The sequence below is a fragment of the Medicago sativa genome, chromosome 2, assembly GCF_051527215.1.
Source record: "Medicago sativa cultivar Bolivia chromosome 2, Bolivia_mono, whole genome shotgun sequence".
Classification (NCBI taxonomy): Eukaryota; Viridiplantae; Streptophyta; class Magnoliopsida; order Fabales; family Fabaceae; genus Medicago; species Medicago sativa.
In genome coordinates, this window is record NC_140750.1 from 69144053 (window position 1) to 69166681 (window position 22629).

The 22629-nt window shown below is 31.1% G+C and overlaps 2 protein-coding genes and 1 long non-coding RNA gene across 4 annotated transcripts; all 3 read left to right on the forward strand.

The window, feature by feature from the left end:
* The first annotated feature begins 1880 nt into the window (after positions 1 to 1880).
* Positions 1881 to 2865, forward strand: LOC146950117 (uncharacterized). Of its 2 annotated transcripts, XR_015027437.1 has the most exons (3): positions 1881 to 2010; positions 2187 to 2265; positions 2516 to 2761. It is a non-coding gene; the product is annotated as an uncharacterized LOC146950117 (long non-coding RNA). The 2 variants fall into 2 exon arrangements; XR_015027436.1 differs by lacking the exon at positions 1881 to 2010 and having other exon boundaries at positions 2130 to 2265; positions 2516 to 2865.
* Positions 2866 to 4317: 1452 nt separating this feature from the next.
* Positions 4318 to 8760, forward strand: LOC146950118 (serine carboxypeptidase-like 51). The gene is made up of 13 exons (XM_085746060.1): positions 4318 to 4511; positions 5171 to 5265; positions 5367 to 5474; positions 5743 to 5983; positions 6468 to 6511; positions 6597 to 6664; positions 6742 to 6847; positions 6948 to 7144; positions 7239 to 7308; positions 7992 to 8042; positions 8140 to 8192; positions 8296 to 8428; positions 8523 to 8760. Exons 1-13 carry the CDS (start codon positions 4385 to 4387, stop codon positions 8589 to 8591), a joined length of 1362 nt encoding a protein of 453 aa, XP_085602186.1. The 5' UTR covers positions 4318 to 4384; the 3' UTR covers positions 8592 to 8760.
* A 7566-nt stretch (positions 8761 to 16326) lies between these two features.
* On the forward strand, positions 16327 to 22468 carry LOC146950119 (Serine carboxypeptidase S28 family protein). Its single transcript, XM_085746075.1, has 9 exons — positions 16327 to 16780; positions 16911 to 17097; positions 17401 to 17534; positions 17964 to 18076; positions 18337 to 18580; positions 20131 to 20283; positions 21196 to 21275; positions 21372 to 21421; positions 22145 to 22468. The coding sequence occupies exons 1-9, from the start codon at positions 16385 to 16387 to the stop codon at positions 22300 to 22302; spliced, it is 1515 nt and encodes a 504-aa protein (XP_085602201.1). The 5' UTR covers positions 16327 to 16384; the 3' UTR covers positions 22303 to 22468.
* The last annotated feature ends 161 nt before the right edge of the window (positions 22469 to 22629 follow it).

Below are 22629 nucleotides of genomic sequence, written 5' to 3' on the forward strand. Positions count from 1 at the left end.
GATTCCTCACTTTTTCTCTATCGTATTAGCAATCTCGATTCAAATTAGGTTCTTCTTCGATTCAAACTATTAGCAGCGCTAATTTGAACCTAATTTTTTTTTCTCCTAATTCGTTTTCCCATCCAAATTTGTTTTCTCTTTTTCGTCAACTATTATATCAACCAATTCACAATTCATCTCCTTCCTTCACCAACTCATTCTCCTAATTTCAATTTCTCATATTTCAAATTCTCAATTCGCGACAAAATGGACGCCATTGATTCCGTCTTTGATCCACTCAGAGAATTCGCCAAAGACAGCGTTAGGCTCGTCACATAGGTATAACCCCTAAATCGATTTTCTCTTCGGTTGATCTCAATCTCTATATTGTAGATCTTGGATTTTGATTGTGTTTTTTTGGTTTTGTAGAATTCTCTAAGGTTGCTGTTCGTTCCGCGATTGGTTTCGTTGTGATGGGATTTGTTGGGTTTTTCGTTAAGCTTATCTTTATTCCAATCAACAACATCATCGTTGGATGTGGTTAGGTAAATATTAAATTTTTTATCTATTTCTTTGTTTTTTGTGTTGAAATTATGATTTTTTGTAATTTTTTGAATTTGTTTGATTTGAATGAAATATTTGGTGGAATGGTTTGCATGAATTTCTGATGTAAATGTTGGTAGCTTGAAACAATTTGATTGAATCAAGGATATTTTGAAATGGGTATTCTGTATGGTTGTTTTTATGCATAGTGGGTTTTAGTTGTTGGAGGTTTTTGTACGATTTACAATGGAAAATTAGCATGCATGTTTGCTACAATGCATGGTTTTAGTATTGTGTTACTCATGTGGTAACTTGAAACTATTAGACACTGACACTGATGATACAACACAGACACATCGACACTGCTAAAATTTTGAAAAAAAAATGGATTAGTTTAATGTGATCACATGTGTTGGACACCAGACACATCTTCCGTTAGAAGTGTTAGCGTCGGTGCTACATCGTCAATTTCATTTGAGATCTTAATATGAATCAGGGGATTTTTGAAGTGGGTGATCTGTTTGGTTGTATTTATGATTTTCATGCCTAACATAATGGATTTACTTGTGATAATTTTTTGTATGATTTGCAATGGAAAAAAGTAGCTCTCATGTTGTATGCTTACAATGTATTGTTTTAGTTTGTTCGTAGTTATCCATGGAATTGAGACTTTGTATTAATTTTTTATACTTTTCCTTTCATAGTGAACCCTGTGGCTATTTGTGAGATGTTTGACAAAAGGTTTTGTGCCCAATTTGGTTACTCTTTTGATGCTTAATTTTGCTGATTTTCTGTCACAGTGTGTGTATTGTTCTTATGTTTGTGTTGCCTGCTTTGTTTCAGTGTTTGTATTTGTAGAATTTACTAAATGTCTTTTGTTGATGTTGTGCTCAATATAGTCAATAGAGCATATTGTTATAGAAAATAAAAGGGAAGCAGTCATTGAACTCTAACTGATATACATGAAAAAAAATACCCAAGGCTGTTATTTGGCTTCGATATGCTTGAGTAGCCATAATTTCATTGTGATTTCAATCTGTTTTCTCACTGTGTATTCATTTGTTCATAAGTTTTGGATATTATTACTATTTTCACATTCAAAGAATTCGATTGATAAATTTAAACTTATTATATTTATAACTATCTTTGAGCAGCTACTAGTATAGCAACAAGCAAGGTCTACATTTTCCTGCTCTTATGTACATGAAAGTGTATGAACTCTTACTATTTAGCTTATACTTTTTTGGGCATGTGGATTTTCAGGGTTTGATAGGTAAATTTGGAGTGTTTGATGTGTTTGGAGAAGCATACAAGAAAAGTGCATGGGGTGCAATATTTGATGTACAGGATCCAAGATCTAAAGCGCCACTAGGTAAAGGGAAAGTTTTGGATGTATTTCAAGCCATAGAAGTGGCTAGGCATGATATTGAGTACTTAGATTGGCGAGCTCGGCAGGATGTGCTTACCATCATGCTTCTCCATGAAAAGGTTTCAGTTAATTTCTGTATTTGTTATTTAAATTTTTAAAAGAATCTGATTCTTTGTGAATTCGGACATGCATGCACCTCATTGGATCAAATTTGAGACTTGGTACTATATAAATTTTGAGATGGTCAGTTCCAAACATCTTTCTGAAACAGTTCTTTACTTTACTTTTTCTGTAGGAAGGATCCAAAGAGAATAGCTGACATCTTTAATTCAACAGAGAATGAAGTATCTTGCACAACTTACAATATGTTGAAGGTACAATCAATCACTCATCATTCTTTTAGTTCTTCATGTAATCTTAGGGAAGTTAAAAATGTGCATCTGCTAAATTTATTATTATATGGTAGTTCATTGGACTTGAAAAAAAAGGTAGTTTATTGGTATTATGTTTATGATTTATTGTTGAATATTTGTTCCTATGTCAGTGTGATACATTACTTGATATTCAGAGATGATTCTTAGTTTATTCTGTTGAAGTATTTATGTTGCAAGATAATGATTTCAGGTTTCGCGGCACCTGTTTAGATGGACAAAAGAAGTCTCATACGCAGATTATTATGAACGTGCCTTAACGAATGGTGTACTCAGTATACAAAGAGGAACAAATCCTGGGGTGATGATTTATATGCTTCCTTTAGGTATTGGGGTTTCCAAAGCTAAAACTGGACATAGTTGGGGAAATCCAATAATGATTCTGCTGTGGATTTTTTTTTTTGTTTGAAATTTCTGCCTAAAGTTGTTTTATTGGATTATTTCTAGCTATATTGTATGCTTATGCCTCATTTATAGATTGGAATATTGAGGATTGATTATGTAATATCCAATTAGATAATATAACTTTTTTTTGCATTAAAATTATACATAATTTGTTTTCATTTTATTACTATAAGAAAAAAAAAAGAGCAGGGGTCAAGCTTATTTGATAAGCCATTTAAAAAAAATTTAGAAAAAAAAATTATTTCACTACAGTGATATTGAAAACTGATGTGAAATATACATATTTCACTTCAGTGTCCATCGTATAACTGATGTGAAAACTGCAGGGTTAAATTTCAAAGTGAGTCTATTACATCAGTGCAAGTGGACCTGATGTAGAAATTCAAGATTTCACATCAGTCGCAACCTGATGTGAAAGGATGTGGACTTACCACATCATATCAGTTTACATCGGTTACAAACTGATGTAAAAAGTCGTTTCCAACTGATGTAAAAAATAATTTCTGTAGTAGTGAATGTAAAGAACGGCACGCATAGCCCTCACATTATCCCAACTTATTTCCCCCAAAATGAGAGTATCGTCTACAAATTGAAGATGAGCAATAGATAAGATCCTCTCTTTATTTTATTATTTTTAATAATGAATTTTTACACGAGTAATTTATTGTACATTTTTTTTGAATTGAACTCATACAATAATTTTATTCACCATAAGTCCACAACTTCTAAGTTCTAAACCATTAACAATATTACATTATATTTTACACATAACTGACCCGTGCCAAACACAAGAACGCAATCTAGTATTCCTAACACTTGATAAAGCAGAAACAACATTACAAAGTTGTTTTAATAGTGCAACAACATCAATCTACAAGACAAAGCAACACCAACAAATTACATCCCAAACCACTCTAGTCAGCAGAAAAATTGCGTGGTTAAAATATAACTATGATGTTTTATAACTATGATGTTTTTTTTCTGTGGTGGCCGAGATTTGAACCCCGGACCTTGCATATACTATGCATTGTCCAAACCAACTGAGCTAAGCTCACGAGGACACTATGATGATTAATAGTATAAATAAATTTTATTAAAATATTAGTTATTTATTTTCTAAAATGTATTTACATTCTACACAAACTCACAATCCAACATTGAATCAAAAATTAAAATAGAACAGAAATAGTACAAGATATGGTGCATGAAATTCATAGATGTTAAAACATTTATTTCTTCCACAATTTGTTCAGCTATGACACCGACCTTCCTATTCAGTACTCCACATAACTCATAAGTCATAACCCTTCTTGGCAAAAGAATGAGCATCTTGCTTTTTAAGGAATGTCCCACTATACATAAATTGGTGGAAATGGTACTATACAACTACCTCAATTATGAAAAATTATCCTCATGCCTTGTATTCACCAAAAAAAAGAAAATATTGTACTCTTTAATTTCCTTCAACGAGCACATGTTTTTGTCTTTTCCCACTTTTATGCCCTAAGTCTTCTATTGTCACGTTGTTTGGGTTGGGAACATTGATGAAACCATATTTATTATATTCATATTCACACTCCGAACCAATGCAATATAAATTACTATTTTCATTGTTGTTGTTTACTCATTACTTGTTATTGTTTAACATTTTTTTACAATGGAGAAGCTTTATGTGTTTTTTGTCACTCTTGTATTCCTTGGTTTCCTATTTTATGAAGGAAAAGTTGGTGCTTTGAAGAGTGAAGATGGATTAGAAGAATGGGGATATGTGCAAGTTAGACCTAGTAAGCCAAATATATTAGAATTGTGTAATTTCAATTATTTTGTTTTCCAAACTTTTAAATTGATCGTTTCATGATATTGTAAATACTAGTTTGAATGTCATCGTGAGTTTAGCTTAGTTGATAAGGACAAGACATAGTATATTTAAGATCTGGGTTTGGACCCCAGCCACCACAAAAAAAAAAACACTAGTTTGAACTCTTTCTATTTCACTCATTTTAGTATATTTTAGTATAATAATAAAATATTATTTATTTATTTAAAAAAAAAAAATAGTTCAAATTAAAGTGTGTTTTAGGTCACACTTTAGGTTTCAATATATGTTGGGCCAATCATCGTGTTGGTAATCAATTTCTAAAATTATGGTGTTAACTTAAACAATAATTGACATTACCATTTATTTTAAATTGTGTTTTCCAAACTTTTAAATTGATCGGGTCATGATATTGTAAACCCTAGTTTGAATTCTTTGTATTTCACTCATAAGTATAATAATACAATATTATTATTTCTATAAAAAAAATAGTTTGAATTAAAGTGTGTTTTAGGTCTCAATATGTGTTAGGCCGATCATTAAGGTGTTACCGATTTTTAAAATTATGGCGTAATTAACTTAAACAATAGTTGACATTACCATTTATTTTGAATTGTGTTATCACAGAAGCACACATGTTCTGGTGGCTTTACAGAAGCCCCTACAGAGTGGAGGATCCCTCCAAACCATGGCCAATCATTCTCTGGTTGCAGGGAGGACCTGTAAGTATTATTTGAATTAAGCCATGATTTGAATTTTGAACAAGAAAAATCCATGTTTTTATGGTTTGTGAAATGAAGTTTCAAATCATTGAATTGAACAGGGTGGTTCAGGAGTTGGATTCGGAAATTTTATAGAGTTTGGCCCTCTTGATTCCAATTTGGAGCCAAGGAATTTCACTTGGTTGAGAAAAGCAGATTTGCTATTTGTGGTAACTCATTTTTTTTTTTTTTTGTTGCTGAATTTCACAAGTTAAGGTAACTAAAATTTGACAAAAAATACAATGACACCGTAATTACGGTTGCTCACCATAAATTTTTCTAAATTCACCGTCAATTCAAACATGCATCAACTAATTCATGTCACTCTTGTTTTACTTTTTTTTTTTTTGCATACTTTGATTATTTTCTTTGAGGGTAAGGTTCTCAACTTCTCATCACTCATATTAAATGCATTTTTTGTTGTTAATTATAATATAGGACAATCCAGTTGGTACAGGGTTCAGTTTTGTTGAGGATTCAAAATTACTTGTCAAAACTGATGAGGAGGCAGCCACTGACTTGACTACACTATTAATCAAGATATTTAATAATGATCCAAGTCTACAAAAATGTAATTTGTTCATTTTTGGGGAGTCTTATGGTGGAAAATTTGCTGCTACTCTTGGATTATCAGCCCTCAATGCAATTAAAAAAGGAAGATTGAAGACTACACTTGGAGGTATTATGATTTCCTTGAAATTTTTCATCTTTAAATGTGGTTAGTAATTTCTTCTTTTGATAGATTATGTATTATTTGAACATAGATTTAAACATATATTTATCTAGTTGGAGTCTGTCCAAACATACCGGTCCACGCCCCCCCAAGCACAAGTCCTGATAAAAGGCGAAATGGTTTGAAATGCATATGGCACTCCACAGCCCTCCAAACACGAGTCATAGGAAAGAGCGAAATGGTTTGAAATGCATACGGAGGTCCAATAAAATCTTTTTTAAAAAAACATTATAAGGAATATGAAAACAAACTACTAAAATGATGAAATATAAAAGACTATATAGAAATCATTTCAAAGCAAAAATGAAAAGAAAAAACTAAACTGAAAATTGGATATATCACAGATAAAAATCATATTAAAGTCATAAATGTGTTAAGAATAGTACTATATGGTATTTCTCGACTTTATGCTATTTTTATCCAAATTTAGGTGTGGTATTAGCAGACAGCTGGATCTCCCCAGAAGACTATGTGGTAAGAACATAAATAATTCTACCCCAAGATGTTCACAACATTAATTTGAGCTTTCACTTTTTTAGCATTTAATTTGACATTGCAGTTCTCATGGGGTCCTCTTTTGAAAGACATGTCAAGAATTGATGACAATGGACTGCAAAAATCAAACATGTATGTAACAAATGTTTTCATTCCCATCTTCTAGTATTAATCATTGTATTGTAGGATTAACATGATTTTGAGAACAGTTTGGCAGAAAGGATCAAGCAACAACTTGAAGCTGGTGAATTTATCAATGCAACTTCTACATGGATTCAACTTGAATATGTAATTAGCAATAGCAGCAACTTTGTGGTACTAACTTATATTTTTATTCATAATATATTTAAATTAATAATATAGATAAACTACTAATGAATAATTAATTTATTTATCTCATGTTTGTGTGTTTAAGGATTTCTATAATTTTATGGAGGACAATGGAAGTTATTCAGCAACCTCATCAACAATTGAGAAGAGATTATTCAAAGAAATATCAATGAGGCGTTACTCCAAGTATCTTACTTCATCTAATGTTGTTAATCGTGATCTAGACACCTTATTAAATGGTGTCACAAAGAAAAATTTGAAGATCATTCCCAAGAATATTACGTAAGTTTGTATAAACTATGCAAAATAAAAATAAATGTACTTAGAATTCCAATGATTAAAACCCTAATCTCATGTTTCTTGCAATTGCTGACAGATGGTATGCGGAGTCAGTTTATGTGAATGAAATTTTTTTAGGTGAATTTATGAAACCAAGAATTGCTGAGGTGAGAAAATATTTAACTAATTAGAACCAAAGTTATCAAAATCGGGATTTTACTCCAAGTCGAGAGGAAGTAGCAAAATCGGGACTCGTAAAATCGCAATCAAAATCGAAGGATTTTACTCAAGGACTTCTGTAGAATCGATGTAGGATAGCAAGGTCGAGACTCGTAAAATCGCAATCAAAATCGAGGATTCTACCAAAACAAAAATAATGTTAAATATATGTTATAAATTGCATATAGTCATAAATGACTAAAGTTCAAAGTCCACAAAATACATATACATAAATGTGGGGGAAGTGCAGGAATGAAAATTTTTGGCCTTTTGGGTATTTATAGAACGGGTGATGGATTCAAATCGGATCAATTTACGAACCGGGTCAAAAATTGACCCTTATCAAAAAAATGAACAAAATCCATCAAAATCCTGCGATTTTGAATGGATTTTACGATTTTGTGCGACTTTGATAGGATTTTGTCTGTTTTTGGGACTTTGCTATGGATTTGAGTCGTTGAAGCTACGTAAAATCGCAAAAACCTGGATTTTGAGACTTAAGTCGGGTTTTTGATAACAATGATTAGAACAAGTTTGGAAAATATTCATCATGGTTTCTTGTAAAAATTATGCTTTGATTTTTCTAAACTTAGGTTATTTCTATTTGATGTCTCTAGTTTGATTCTATCAGGTTGATGAGTTGTTAGCTCTTGGGGTCAATGTAACTTTGTACAATGGACAAGTAAGTGTTCTTTTTAAAAAACTCGTTATCCGGTCCAAACACCGATTGTTCTTTTCTATTATTTAGTAATCTTGCAATTTTTTTTTTACTATTATAGCTTGATCTCATTTGTGCAACCAAGGGAACTGAATCTTGGCTCAAGAAACTCAAGTAAGCAACCTCTCATTTATTTATTCACCCCTCAATTTTGGTGAAAGCAAACATCAATTTCATAATTGTATTTTTTTTATTACTTTTTGTGTTACTTGTGTAGATGGTCAGGCCTTCAAAATTTCTTGGGCAAAGACAGAACTCCCATATATTGTGGAAGTGAAAGAAAGACCAAAGGCTTCTTTAAATCATATGAAAACCTAAACTTCTATTGGTTACTTGGTGCTGGCCATTTTGTAAGTCTAAATCCATCTTCTCAAACACTATATATGCTTCTTTTTCAATATGGATATAGTTACCAAGTATAATTTACTTGGGTCATTGGCGTAGGTACCTATTGATCAGCCCTGCATAGCACTAAACATGGTGGGTGCAATTACACAGTCACCAGCGGTTTGAAGATAGTATTGTTAACATGTGTGCAATGTGGATCAGTCTATGTTAATTTATAGATTAATAATGATCATACCTATATATATCTTTTTTCTAATTACCATTTCTTCTTTTCCTCTGTGTTCAAGCAACGAATATTTAATATTTTAAGAGATATTTGATTGTTTATCTGAAAGTTTCCGTTTTCTTACTTTTTTTATACTCGGTCTCAGGGTTTTCCAAGGGAATTTCCCTAGATAAACTTGAAATTTCCGAATCGTGTCCCTAGGTAAAATTTCATGGATAATCAAGCATATTCTAATGGTGAAAGGACTAAAAGAGTAGATTAATTTAATTTCGAGAACATGTTCAAAAATGCGAGGAAGCCAAGGGTGGCAAAGGGGATTGACAATGCTATACTATAATGTAACAATGTCAGACTTTACTTACCTACAAACTTTGAATTATTAGGTCATCTTTCCTAACTTCCTACGAACTAAAGGGTTAATACAAAAAAAAAATGTTATATAACTGTTGCCATTGGAATACACTGTGTATACGAAGAATGGTGCTTTTATTTGGTCAACTATTTTCTTTTAAAATAAATTTAAAAGAATTAGAATATATTTTTTTCACACAATTATAAGATTGCGTTGTTACTCAATATGACTAATTCATTGATCATTAAAATGTACGGAATACCCGATTAACCATAAAATGAAAGACATTAATAATGGAGTTAACTTGGCAAAGTATGAGAAGTGTGTGTCTTCATATATAGAGGATTAAAAAAAATTTAAAGGGTATTCTAGTGTGTGTTTGAGATAGAAAGAACTTTGTTTTCTCTTCCACTCATGATAGTTTGGATATTGTTTGAGGTTCCAACGTGTTTTGGCCTCAAGTGTACGGGTTTGGACATACAGTTGTGTTAATTTTAGAGAGCAAACCGGATATTAGGTTGCATTGGAGGTCCACCAAAAATTGATTTCAGGACAATAACTTTGGTCACGGCACAATATAAATCTCTTCTATTATTTTATTTTTACTATAAATCTCTTCTATTATCGATAACTATCAGAAATTTTATTTATTTCCTATTAATATTTCCAACAGAGCCTATTGTCATATTTACAATGTTTTCGCTAGAGGCCCCGACTCTTTGAGTGATTACATCTCAGTTCATAAGTGTACTTGATGTACACCCAGCACACTTGGTAAAATTTCAGGGATTCCATCAAAGATGTTAACAAATATTTGTAGCTACCAAAAGGGCAAAACCAATGCAATAGGCAACCAAACTAGTTAACTAACAGATGTTAACAAATATTTGTAGAACATTTGTTAACAAAATAAAAAAAAAATAAACATTTTACATTGTAAACAACAATATTTGACTTCTAAAAGGTTTAATACACTATTTTCTAATATAAAAAATTTATATGAGAAATGATATTTTTACAACTATTTTTTGACAATTTTTGTGACAAATTTCTCTCTCATACTTATATTATATTTTTACTTTCTCTCTTTATTGATTTGGTTTTCGTGTCAATACATATTTTCTTTGTAAATATATGGTTGTCTGATAAGTTGTCATACAAATGGTTGTTCAAATAACACAACTCTTTTTATATTTGTATCCTTAAACATTATCGGCATCGCCTTTCCTCTCGGCTCTCTCGTCGGAAGACCGGCTTTTGTTAGTATAGCTCACGGTGGTCGCCACCGCCGGAGGGTTTCTCTGTTGGGATCTTTTTCGTTGATTTGCTTTGTTCTTCTCCTTCCGGTGATTGTTCTCATTGTTTAATCCTCCTTTCGATGCTTGGGTGTTCCTGTTTGCAAGGAACAAGGAGGACAGTGTGGGTATCGATTTCAGATCTGGTTTTTCTGATCTGAGTTGTCATTATTTGGTTTGAACTTATGGCTTGGTTGGCTGGTTCAATTTGTGTCTGTTTTGTGCAAGCTTCGTCGTTGATGATCCTCAGTACACCGTCGTTTTGTTTTCATAAGGTTTTTGATTTTATTTTAGTTTGTAGGTTTGCTGGTTGTTTTGTTCGTGCTTTCCAGATTCTCTATTGTTGGGTGGTTTGTTCGTTCAAGTCTCTGGTGGTTTCGTGTTCTTGTTCAAAGACTGGTGGTTCTAGATTTTGGCCTTCTGGGTGGTATGGATGTGTTTTAGTAGCTTGCTTGTTGCGGTGGTTCGGTTCGTAAACCCGAAATGGTCGGTTACAAAAACTCGAAAGGATCGGTTACAATAACAAAAAATGGTCTAGTTTCTGACGTATTGGACTCATCCGTTGATCTCGGTTCTTACGCGTTGCTTGCTCGAAAGAGCTTTTATACTTGTTGTTGTTCAGGGAGTTGTTACCGTATTAGTGGTTGATCCATTCGCCATAACTACACTCTAATTGTTCTTTGCAGATGTTCACTTTTCATTCTTTTTTGTAACCTTGTTTCGCGCCCATACGCGGGTTCACTAGGTTGCGTCTGTGATTAGTGAATTTTTGTTATAGATTAGAGTAGATCCACCTAAGCTGATTTATCAAGATGTATTCTTGTTTGGGTTTTCCTTGGCCAAGTCATATGCATCTAGTTTTTGTACCTTTTCTTTTTATTTACTATATTTTCTTTTTGCTTAAAAAAATAAAAAAAATTATCTAAGGACACTTTTTAACATTTTTCGGTTAACAATTTCATATTTACCATAAGAAAAAAAAGTTTGATAAGGGAAAAAACTTTGGAAAACGCAAAAACCCTAGAAAAATCGTATTTCCAAGGAGCAATTAGCAACAAGTGGCAGCAAAACATCTATACAATATTATCCATCACATACACTGATTGAAAACAACTCAACTCGATTGACGTATTCATTTCATAGAGTCAAGATCCCTTAGCAATTCTTTTCAAAATAACTGAGTCATTTAACTTTTCAATACAATAGTAATTACTTTTTTTCTTTTATAACTCTAATTAATATTACTTTCATCACTCTCAATTCAATATATTCCGCTTTGCATTTATGATAGTGGAGAATACACCAATACTTAATAAGAACACTTAAAACTATTTTTCTCTCTCCTTCATTTATACATTTTTCTTAAGAGCAGTGTTGTATCTCTAGGAAAATAACATCACGATTTCTTCAAGAATAAAGAGCAGTCAATCACAATGCATTATTTGTCACAATTCAAGGAGGTGTGGCTGAAAAATAGGAAGTGAACAAATACACCATGCAATAGACACTTGCCAACTGTATCTGGAATTTTTCACTATGCTATATGTCGCTGTAAATAGCATTTTCCTTTTCTTAATATGTGTGAAATGAGAAAATGGCTCAGTTAATTTGGGACGGGGGGAGTACTGTAATAAAGTTCATGATGTTGAAGCTATATTTCACAAATATGAGTTTTATTGAGTAAATCATCATCATCTTAATCTTCGAAATTAATATCGTAAGAGTTGAGCGATTTAGTCCCTCTATTTCTCTTAGTTGTTACATTTCTGCAATCAAACATAAGAAAGAAAATGTGATATAACATTATAAGGAAAAAGGAGATTGAATTTGATGGTTGAGATATAACAATTAAAAAAAATGAGAGAGTTTGAATGAAGCATAGTTTTAAAACTCGGCTCGGCCATCGACTCGGCAAGGGTACTGGGTCACTGGGTTAATGGTCGAACCACTGAGTCACTGGTTGAACCGCATAACTGAACCGGATTAGATCGGATGACTCGGTCAAATAACTCGGTATCTATATTAAATTTGTTTGTGTATTAAATTAGATTGAACCGGATGAATCAATCTCTAAAATATATCAATTTTGTAAATTAGTTAAAAACTCCCAATTTTCTATATTCTTATTTTCTTTCTCCTTTTAAAATTTTCAAAATTAGGTTATATATAAATGTTAATTGGAAGGAATGATGACCCACTTTTAAATATATAAATACTAGCAAACAAAATATATGCATTCAAAAAACAAAAAAGTAAACAATACGGTTAAATAAGAAAAGAAGATAAAACTTGACTTGAGTCTAAGAGAAAACAAGGCCCAAGCCCATTGATCTCCCTCAATACATAACCCTAACTATAAAACAGCATGTCTCTTCCTTGATGCCTATTTGCAGCCGCCCTTACTTTTTCCTCATCTGTGATTTAAACACAGTGCAACTCCTTCCTTATGCTTCTTCTTCAATTGTTTTTTTGACAATTTCTTCTTCAATTGTTTTGTATTCTATTTCATGTATTTCTTCTTTATGCCTCCTTCTCACTTCCTTTTCAGAAACTAATTTGAGCGACAATAAACTAATTTGCTTGTGCGATCTGCGATGGTGCTTGACCCGGTCCGAGTTGAAGAAACCGCCGGTTTTCCGGTTTTTCGAAAAAACCGGCCGAGTCATCCGGTTCACGCTGGGTTAAATGCATGACCGATCCAACTATTGACTCGAATCGGTTCTACCACCGGTTCACGGTTCGACCGGTCCGACCGGCCGGTCCGAGCCGGGTTTTAAAACTATGGAATGAAGAGAATTCATTTTCCTACTTTTCTTAATATATTTGTAAAAAGCAATGGGTAGTGTTAACTTGTGCCCTTAGGGCACATTTTAAGAAATCCAAAAAAAGAAATATTCTCTTAAATTTTGTGCATTCAATTTATTAAAATATTAAAGATTAAATTTAATGCACACATTCCAATACATTATTTCTACATTTGGCTTCTAAACTTGTGCCTTAAGGGCACAAGTTAACATTTCCCAAAAGCAATAGGTGCTTATAAATAGAAAGAAGAGAGGATCTCATCAGAACTCCGCAGTTAAGCGTGCTTGAGTGAGAGTAGTACTAGGATTGGTGACATGTTGCACCTCTCCCACCCTTTAACCCCGCTTGGGTTTGCTTGATGGCATTGGTTTGAGACCTGAAAGTGTGCTCCTCCTCGAAGTCTCAGGTTCGATTCTCCTTGTTGTCAATTTGGATGGGTTAATTTAACTTCTTCAAAAAAAATTGTTTGTAACCAAAAAAAAGAGGAGAAAGAGTATTTTAACAGTACTCTTTTTTTAGGGAAATTTAACAGTACTCTTAATTGATCATTTTAATTATGAAAAAGATTAAATGAATTTTAAGTGCAAGATTTTGATTTAAGTTTAATATAGGGACTAAAAATTGTCATCACAAGCAAAAGTAGGGTTCCTCCCTTTTAGTTTTTCATTGAATAGAGATCGTAAAGATAATTTTTGTGTTGAGATATACGTAGTTAAGGTCATTTAGCTAGTTAGTATATAAGAAAGATCGTCCAAAACTCACTTAGGTTGGTCTGGTGGTATTGACTTGGAACTTCGAAGTGTGCTCCTCCTCGAGGTGTCAGGTTCGATTCTCTCTGGTGTCAATTTAGGTGGGTTAATTTAGCTTCTTCAACTCTCTGCTTCTTCAACTCTCTGGTGTCAATTTAGATGGGTTAATTTAACTTCTTAAAAAAAAAGATCGTCCTAATTTTGTAACTATTTCTAGGTGGGTTAATTTAACTTCCTAAAAAAAAAAGATCATCCTAATTTTGTAACTATTTCAGTTGTATATTTTTTCCATTATCAATTCATAAAAATCTTTCAAGTTTTTCTCTCATTTTCTCTGATATCATGATTTTCAACATTTTGAAATGTGAACATGTTTTTCTTTTCTTTCCACTTTTTTTTTCATCATATAACCGAAGAATTTTCCAAATAACACGGCTTCATGATTTGAGTACAAATCTTTCCACTGACTTTCAATTTTTCTTCTTTATTTTCACTATTTCTTTTTGTGTAGTGTGTGGACCAAATAGTGTTACTTTTTTTTTTTTTTTGTCAAGAGTGTTACTTTTCTAGTTAGCAGATTCTGGAAAAGTTTGATAGCAATTCCTTTGAGCGTGTCCACTGCACGATGGGAAAGAATATGATTACTAAGCAACTATTCAAATGCCCTCTCAAAAAAAAAAAAAAACTATGCCAATGCGTGAAGCATAAGAAAAGTAGATAGATATTATGTGGATTAAAGTGGAACTTCCAATTGTGGTGAGCTTTGTAATATGACTTTCTTGTGCATTCTACAACAAGACTTAAACGATGATAACGATCTTGTGCATTCTACAACAAGACTTAAACGATGATAACGATGGTGATAGTCAATGGCAGGTTTATTGTTGATAACATTATTTGATTGGAGACAAATTTGATTGGATCTTTCACAAAAAAATTATTTGATTGGAGACAAATTTTGGGGAATAAGTTTGAGTGTGTGGAATAGAAATTCCTTAGCTAGAAACCTTATAAAATTCAGAGTTGGTTTGTATTTGGCTAAATACCTCTATGAGTCCTTTAAGTTTCATGTTTGTTTCAGATAGGTCCTTTAAGTTTCTTAGGTTTTAGATAGGTCCTTTAAGTTTCGAGTTTGTTTCGGACAGATCAACTTTGGCTTAACGGAGGTTGATAGAAATGACATATCTGAAACAAACTCGAAACTTAAATGACTTATCTGAAACCTTAGAAACTTAAAGGACCTATCCGAAACAAACTCAAAACTTAAAGGACCTATCTGAAACCTTAGAAACTTAAAGGACCTATCTGAAACAAACGTGAAACTTAAAGCTCCAGGGAGGTATTTGGCCTTTATATTTTGATAGACTTATTTCAAACGAATTAATTTTGGGAAAAACTGTTTAAAATTATTTATATTTGAAAGTGATATTTTACAATTTAAAAAAATAAATGAATAATTTGAAAATATAAAAGAATTATAATTTCTATATTCAAATTAAAATTCAGCTTTCATTCGAATCAATTATTTAGAGATAAATAAATCGGATTTGAGTCTTACTAATACCTTGGTAGGGAGGTAAATGTACTTTTTTTTTATAAATGCTCTTTAATCTCTAATATCTTCTTTACATTATACTAGGGCACCGGTATCCCTCACTCTAAAATTTCTCATGACAAGAAAAGAGTTGAATAGGCCGGTTGAATTGTCACTTAGTAGTATATTCTTCAATTTAAAGATATTATAAACTTTTGCCTATAAAATATATTGTAAACGGCCTCTTAAGAATCAACTAATTTTATTTTTTTTTAGAAAGAGTCGACTAATAGTAATTATAAGTAGCATGCCAATTCGATATGCATTGGATTCAATCACTTAAATACCTCCAACTAACTCTCATTCGATGTGCATTGGATTCAATCACTTAAATACCGCCAACTAACTCTCATCATTTATTTAGAACCCGTTTGTTATAACCTTTTTTAAAAAAAAAAAAATATCACTTTTTTTAGAAAAAAATATCACTTTTTTAAACAAAATAATCACTTTTAAAAGTATCGTATGCGTAGTTTTTAAAAAAAAATCTAAAAACAGCTTCAAATGAGAAGTTGTTAACAGCAGCTTCTCAAAAAATATATTTTTTTAGAGGAGAGAGAAAATAATGTCAAAAGATTGAACTAGTTTTGTAACAAAAAAGTCCCTTTTATATAGATGTATTCAAACAAACTAAATTATTTATTTAAAAAAGTGATTTTTACTACGATAAACAAACGCAAAATAGATTTTTATTTTTTATAAAATCTCTAACAAAACAAATAATCTCTAAATTATTCAATATTAAAATAACTTTTATTTAATCCGTAACAAAAACGGACCCTTATTCTTTATTTATAAATTTAAAATGATATTTCTTTCCGCATCGTTCTCATTTAAAACACACTATTTAAGGATCACATATTTATAAGGATGTCTTTCATTCATAGTTGAATTGGTCATTGAAACTTCAAAGTTATTCTCCTTATAATTGGTTGCAATGAAACACCATTTCAAGTTGTTCACATGGCTTCCTCTCATATTTTTCATCCATTCTATCAATCCCACTCCTACACACTCATTGACAATACCAAGGTTATCTCCATTCGACGAAAAAACCTTAAACGACATTGCAACCTTGGTTTCCACTGATCCAAAAGATGTTGAAACATTTTACTACAAACAAGTTCTTGATCACTTCAACTATAATCCACAAAGCTATAATACATTTAATCAAAGATATTTGATCAATTTCAAATATTGGGGGGGTGCAAATTCTAGTGCTCCAATATTTGTCTACTTGGGTCCAGAACAAGCAATAGATGGTTCTCCTAAGGGTATAGGATTTATGGTTGAGAAGGCACCAACCTTTAAAGCTCTTTTAGTATATATTGAGGTACTCACTCACTACGTTTCATTTTACTTTTCCCTTTGCTAGCAATATTTTTTTAACATTCAATTATCTAAAAAAAATTATCTAATTCAAATATTTTATTTGAGTTTACATATTAATAATTTTATATCAGCATCGGTATTATGGAAAATCAATACCGTTTGGATCAAGGGAAGAAGCGTTCAATAATGCAAACACACTTGGATATTTTAACTCGGCTCAAGCACTTGCAGATTATGCAGAAGTGATCATAGACATAAAGAAGACATTGCATGCCCAAAACTCCCCAGTAGTTGTGATTGGAGGATCATATGGTGGAAGTTAGTATCTTAAATTGTTTCTTTATACATGCACCCAAACATAAACGCGTGCGCGCGCACACATATATGTGTGTGTCGCAATATTTGATGTTGCGGAGAATTACCATAAAATGTTACCATGTAACCTCAAATATGGTTGTGATTGCTTTGCACTCCTAAAAAATTCAAAAAAACCTTTATGTTATGATTAAGATTGTGATAGTGGACATTTTTTTAGAACCGTATTCTTTTATTTAGTTTTTTTCTTCACATATATACATTGTTGTCTTGTTGAAATATCAATTTTTTGTTATATATACACAGTGCTTGCTGCATGGTTTAGGCTCAAATATCCTCACTTGGCCATTGGTGCTTTGGCCTCGTCTGCTCCAATCCTCTACTTTGATGATATTACATCACCAAATGCTTATTTCGATGTTGTTTCACGAGATTTCAAAGTAACTTTACTTAGTTTCTTTTTTTTTTTTTTTATTGAAATATGATTTAGTCCCTGTAAATAAACTAATTTTTGCTTTAAAATTTGGAAAAATATTTCTTTTTATTTTTAGTCCTTGTAAACATACAACTTTTAGTCTCTATAATATTAATTTTAGTCCTTATTTTGAGGGACTAAAATTAGATAGTCTACATATTTCAATGACCAATTTCAAAATGAATAGATTTTTCAATGACTAAATCAAAACAATAATGGCCAAAAACAAAAAGTGTTGTATTCACAAGAAGCAAAAACAAAACAAAAAATTACAAGGACTGAAAATAAAAATAAAAAAATTATATATTTGCAGGGATTAAAAATATATATAAACATTTATTTTATTTAGAATAATTTGGATGATTTCATGAGTAACTAATTAATTCATTTTCAGGAAGTCAGTGAGACATGTTATGAAACAATATTGAACTCTTGGTCTGAAATTGACAAAGTAGCGTCGCAGCCAAATGGTCTTTCAATTCTTAGTCAAAGATTCAACACTTGCCAGTATAAACATACTTTCATTACTTTTATTTTTTTTCATTCCTTTGTTTGTTTTATATTACCAAACAGTAAATTATTAGTCCTCTTGAGCTTAACTCGGTTGTTAAGGATAATGCATAATATGAAAAGTCTGGGGTTACGTTCAAACCTCGACCACCACAAAAAAAAACGTTAAATTATTAAATGTTGGATATTATATACAACAAAACTCTAGAGTGTTGGATGAAATTAAACGTATTGATGTTGTATACTTGATCTTGCAGCCCCTTAAACCATTCTTTTGAGTTGTCAGAGGACTTGGAAAGCATGTATACAAGTGCAGCTCAATATAATCATCCTCCAGACTATCCAGTTACCGTGATATGTAGTGGAATTGATAAAGCTTCTTTTGGAAATAATATCCTTGATAAGATATATTCAGGTGTTGTGGCTTACAAGGGAAATGGCACATGCAAAGTTAATAACCCCAAAAATATATCTGAGACAGAAGTGGGTTGGAGATGGCAGGTAATTTGATTTACAAGTGCAATAATAATAAGTTCTTGGAATGTTGTCCATAAATTCTAACTAAGCTGGTAAAAATGTCTAATTTGTTCGGATGTTATTGTTAGGAAAAACACAAGTCCCGCATTAAAAAAATAAGATTTTTGATAAGACTTTATAAAGAATGACACTTCTCACCTTACAATCCGGTTAAGATGGCTTTGTAAGGATGTGTTATAGGTCCAACGTAAAAACATACTCCCTCCGTCCCACAATACATGACACGGTTGACCCTATTACGCATGCCAATACATAATTTTGAGGTTAAATATCTTAAATAATATATTAGAAAAAATTATGAAAATTTGATATTTTGTAAATACTCATCGAGACAAATCTAACGACATCTTATATGATATATTTATCTTTGTGTATTAGTAGAAAAATACAGTCGAAGTAAGTTAGGTCAAAATTGCACGTTTTCAAATGGGTCATTTATTGCGGGACGGAGGGAGTATATGGTATCAAGTCTTATCGATCAGGAAACCTACATATTCACGCACCAAGCTCAATAGTTATGACCATGAGGGGTGTATTGGAAAAACTCAAATCCCACATTGAAAAGACAGAACTCTTGATAAGAGTTTATAAAAAGAAACGTTCCTCACCTTACAAGCCGGTTAAATCAATTTTATAAGGACGAGTTGCCTAGAGAGAATATAAAACATATTTGTTGTATTTTTTAACATTTTATATCTTAACTTTGTCTTTGTCTGTGCACTCCTAGTGCTTATAGCTTGATATATGAACTTGATAAAGAACTTTCTGTCAATTTATATCGGTTATCTTTTATTGTAAAACAATTAAAATAAGTTGATTTTTGTTTAATTATACCCTCTCTTTGCTACAATGAGTGATATATTTGACAATTTCGCAAAGACTAAAATACGTTTAAAAATACTACCTCGGTAATAATAAGACCCTTTTTAAGAATTTTTTTTGTCCCTTTTTATATGACCCCTTTGTAATTTTCAAGTACATTAACTATTTCTTTACATACATGCCCCTATTTATTATACATTTTTTTCTTCAATCAACAAGAAATAACATGTTGACAGCATAAACTAACTCTCTCTCTTAAATGATAAAATTGTAAAAACAATAGTGATTACAAACAACTTTAATGCAAATATCCACTATCTTAATTCCTGTGATTTTGGCAAAAGGGTCTTATGTATAAGGACGGAGGTAGTAGCAATTATACTAAAATGTGGATTAGTCAAATAAATGTAATAATTGGTTAGGATAAACAAAATTTATAATGCGTTTTTTTTTGTAATTTAATGTGTAATTTGTATAAAAGTCAATTGCTTGGAAGATATTGAATTGAGAGTGATGAATATGTAACATTGATTAGAGGGTAAAATTAAAAGTATCAATTATTTTGTGACAAATTTTTTTTTTTTTAAATTTGACTCATTGTGAGATGGAAATTGTATATTTATATATAGTGTTTTTATCATTGCATATATATGGTTGATCTATAAATAATATGATTTGTTTGTACAATTTAGACATGCAGTGAAATGGTGATGCCTTTCGGCATAGGAAATGATACTATGTTTCAACCTTCTCCTTTTGACTTAAAGAGATTTGTGGAAAGATGCAAGAAAGAATATGGTGTCTCACCTCGCCCTCATTGGATTACTACTTATTATGGAGGCCATGTTTGTACTTCTTTTTTCTGATCTATATAACATTAATTACTTCCCATAGTTTTCTTCAAATGATTTTCTATATATTTTTTTTACAGAAAATGATTTTCTATATTTATTAATTATTACATTAAAGAAGAGAGGATATCAACCTACATTAATTTAGATTGTCTACATTAATTTAAAGGAAATGTTAACCAGTGATCTTAGAGTAGTGGTTAAGGAAGTATTGTATTGAAACTTGTATAATTAATCCCTCAAAAGTGTAAAAAGTGTTGTTTTCTACTCCCTCCGTCCTTATATCTAACCACACATTTGATTTTATTTTTGTCCCTAAATCTAAACCCCTTTTCAAATTACTAGATGCATTTATTATTTTTTCCTAAACATACCCTTAATTAATACTACTAACTTATCTTGAAATTTGAAAAGTCAAATTTAATACATACACCCTCCGGTCACAAATATAAGCAAAAATTCATATTTGAGATTCATTCAATAAATGATGTATGATGTCTACAATAAAGACCACATACATCATTTATTGAATGAATTTAAAACATGAATATTTGCTTATATTTGTGACCGGAGGGTGTATACAAACAAAGGACAATTTGGTAATATTAACACACAAAACAGACATATTAATTACACTGACAACTTTTCTTAAGAAATGTGAAAAAAGTAAAGGGGGATTACATTAAGGGACGGAGGGAGTATTTAAAATTTGTTTTTTTTACTTCCTTAATCATTGTCCTCAGAACACGACACTGGTTAACATGATCCTTAATTTAGATGTCTTTTTTAAGGTTTAAATCTTGTTTTGATTGTAAGATAACTAAAGTAACAATAAGAAATGTACCAAAAAAGAAAAATGTAACAATAACAAGAAATTAATTTTGTTGTGGTTTTGACTAATGGCAGGATATAAAACGAGTTCTTCAAAAGTTTGGTAGCAACATTATTTTTTCGAATGGACTAAAAGATCCTTATAGTAGTGCCGGGTAAGCACCGTAAAATTCAAAATTGAATTGATCTCTTTGATTATTTTTGAACAAAATGTATGAAATTAAATATTGCATTGTTATAAAATATTGCAGGGTTTTGCACAACCTATCAAAGAGTCTTGTTGCGGTCCATGCGATCAATGGTATGTCTTTTTTTTTTTTTTTTTGAAAGAATGGTATGTCTTGTTATATATATATATATATATATATATATATATATATATATATATATATATATATATATATATATATATATATATAAGAGGCTGTTAATTTACACCCACATAAAAACATTAAGGTGTAAATTAACAAACTACATCCACTAGTGTATTTCTTTGTCCATAAATTTTAACTTAACTGATGAAAATGTTGAAATCATTAAGTCAGACGTTATCATCAAAATTTGAACCCTGACAACTTCATTTATGTATGTAAATTTATAATGGTTTTACAATTTTGTCTGTATAAAACAAAAATCATTTTGTCCCTCGCTCTATTTTTCCTAGCTCTTCTTTTTATTGAGAATTGATGCCTTTCTTTATCAAGAAAAAACACTAAGAACCAATTATAGTACATGACAGATACATACACAGAGAACATTGTATCACTTTATCTTCAAATTTTGTCCTTAAAATTATTATAAATATAATAAATAATTTCTAGAATATATATAATTCGTCGATTTATATTTATACTACTAAAATATTGTGGACTAAATTGATGGATCACATATATTTTAAGGATTTCATATTACATTTAAATAATTTAGTGACTAAATTGGAGGGAAAATTTTATTTTAAAGATTAAATTATAGTGCTTTGTTCTATACATGTGTGTGTATTTGATAGACATTAATTCTATTGCAGGATCCCATTGTTTGGATATTCTACCTTCAAAAGAAAGTGATCCAAGATGGTTGATTGAACAACGAAATAAAGAGGTCGAGATTATTCAAGAGTGGATTGTCCAGTATTATATTGATCTTGGTGCACTCCATGGCGTACCAAAATTCCAAAACAATTGATATATATGATGAAAACGAGTTAATATATATCAAAGGGTATTTGTAATATATATATATATATATATATATATATATATATATATATATATATATATATCAAAGGGTATGTTTGTTACAAAAACTATTGACATGTATACGTACGATTAGTATTTGATAATTTTTTGCATTTGGTTCGTTGTGTTCCTTAATCTTGTTTTTAACAAATCAAAATGAAATATATTAATCAACTAAAAGGCTCTACTTAACACTAGAAGTGTAAAGATAGAATACAAGAGTACACATTGTCAATTACAAAACTAGTACAACACCAAAGCATTGAAAAAGCTA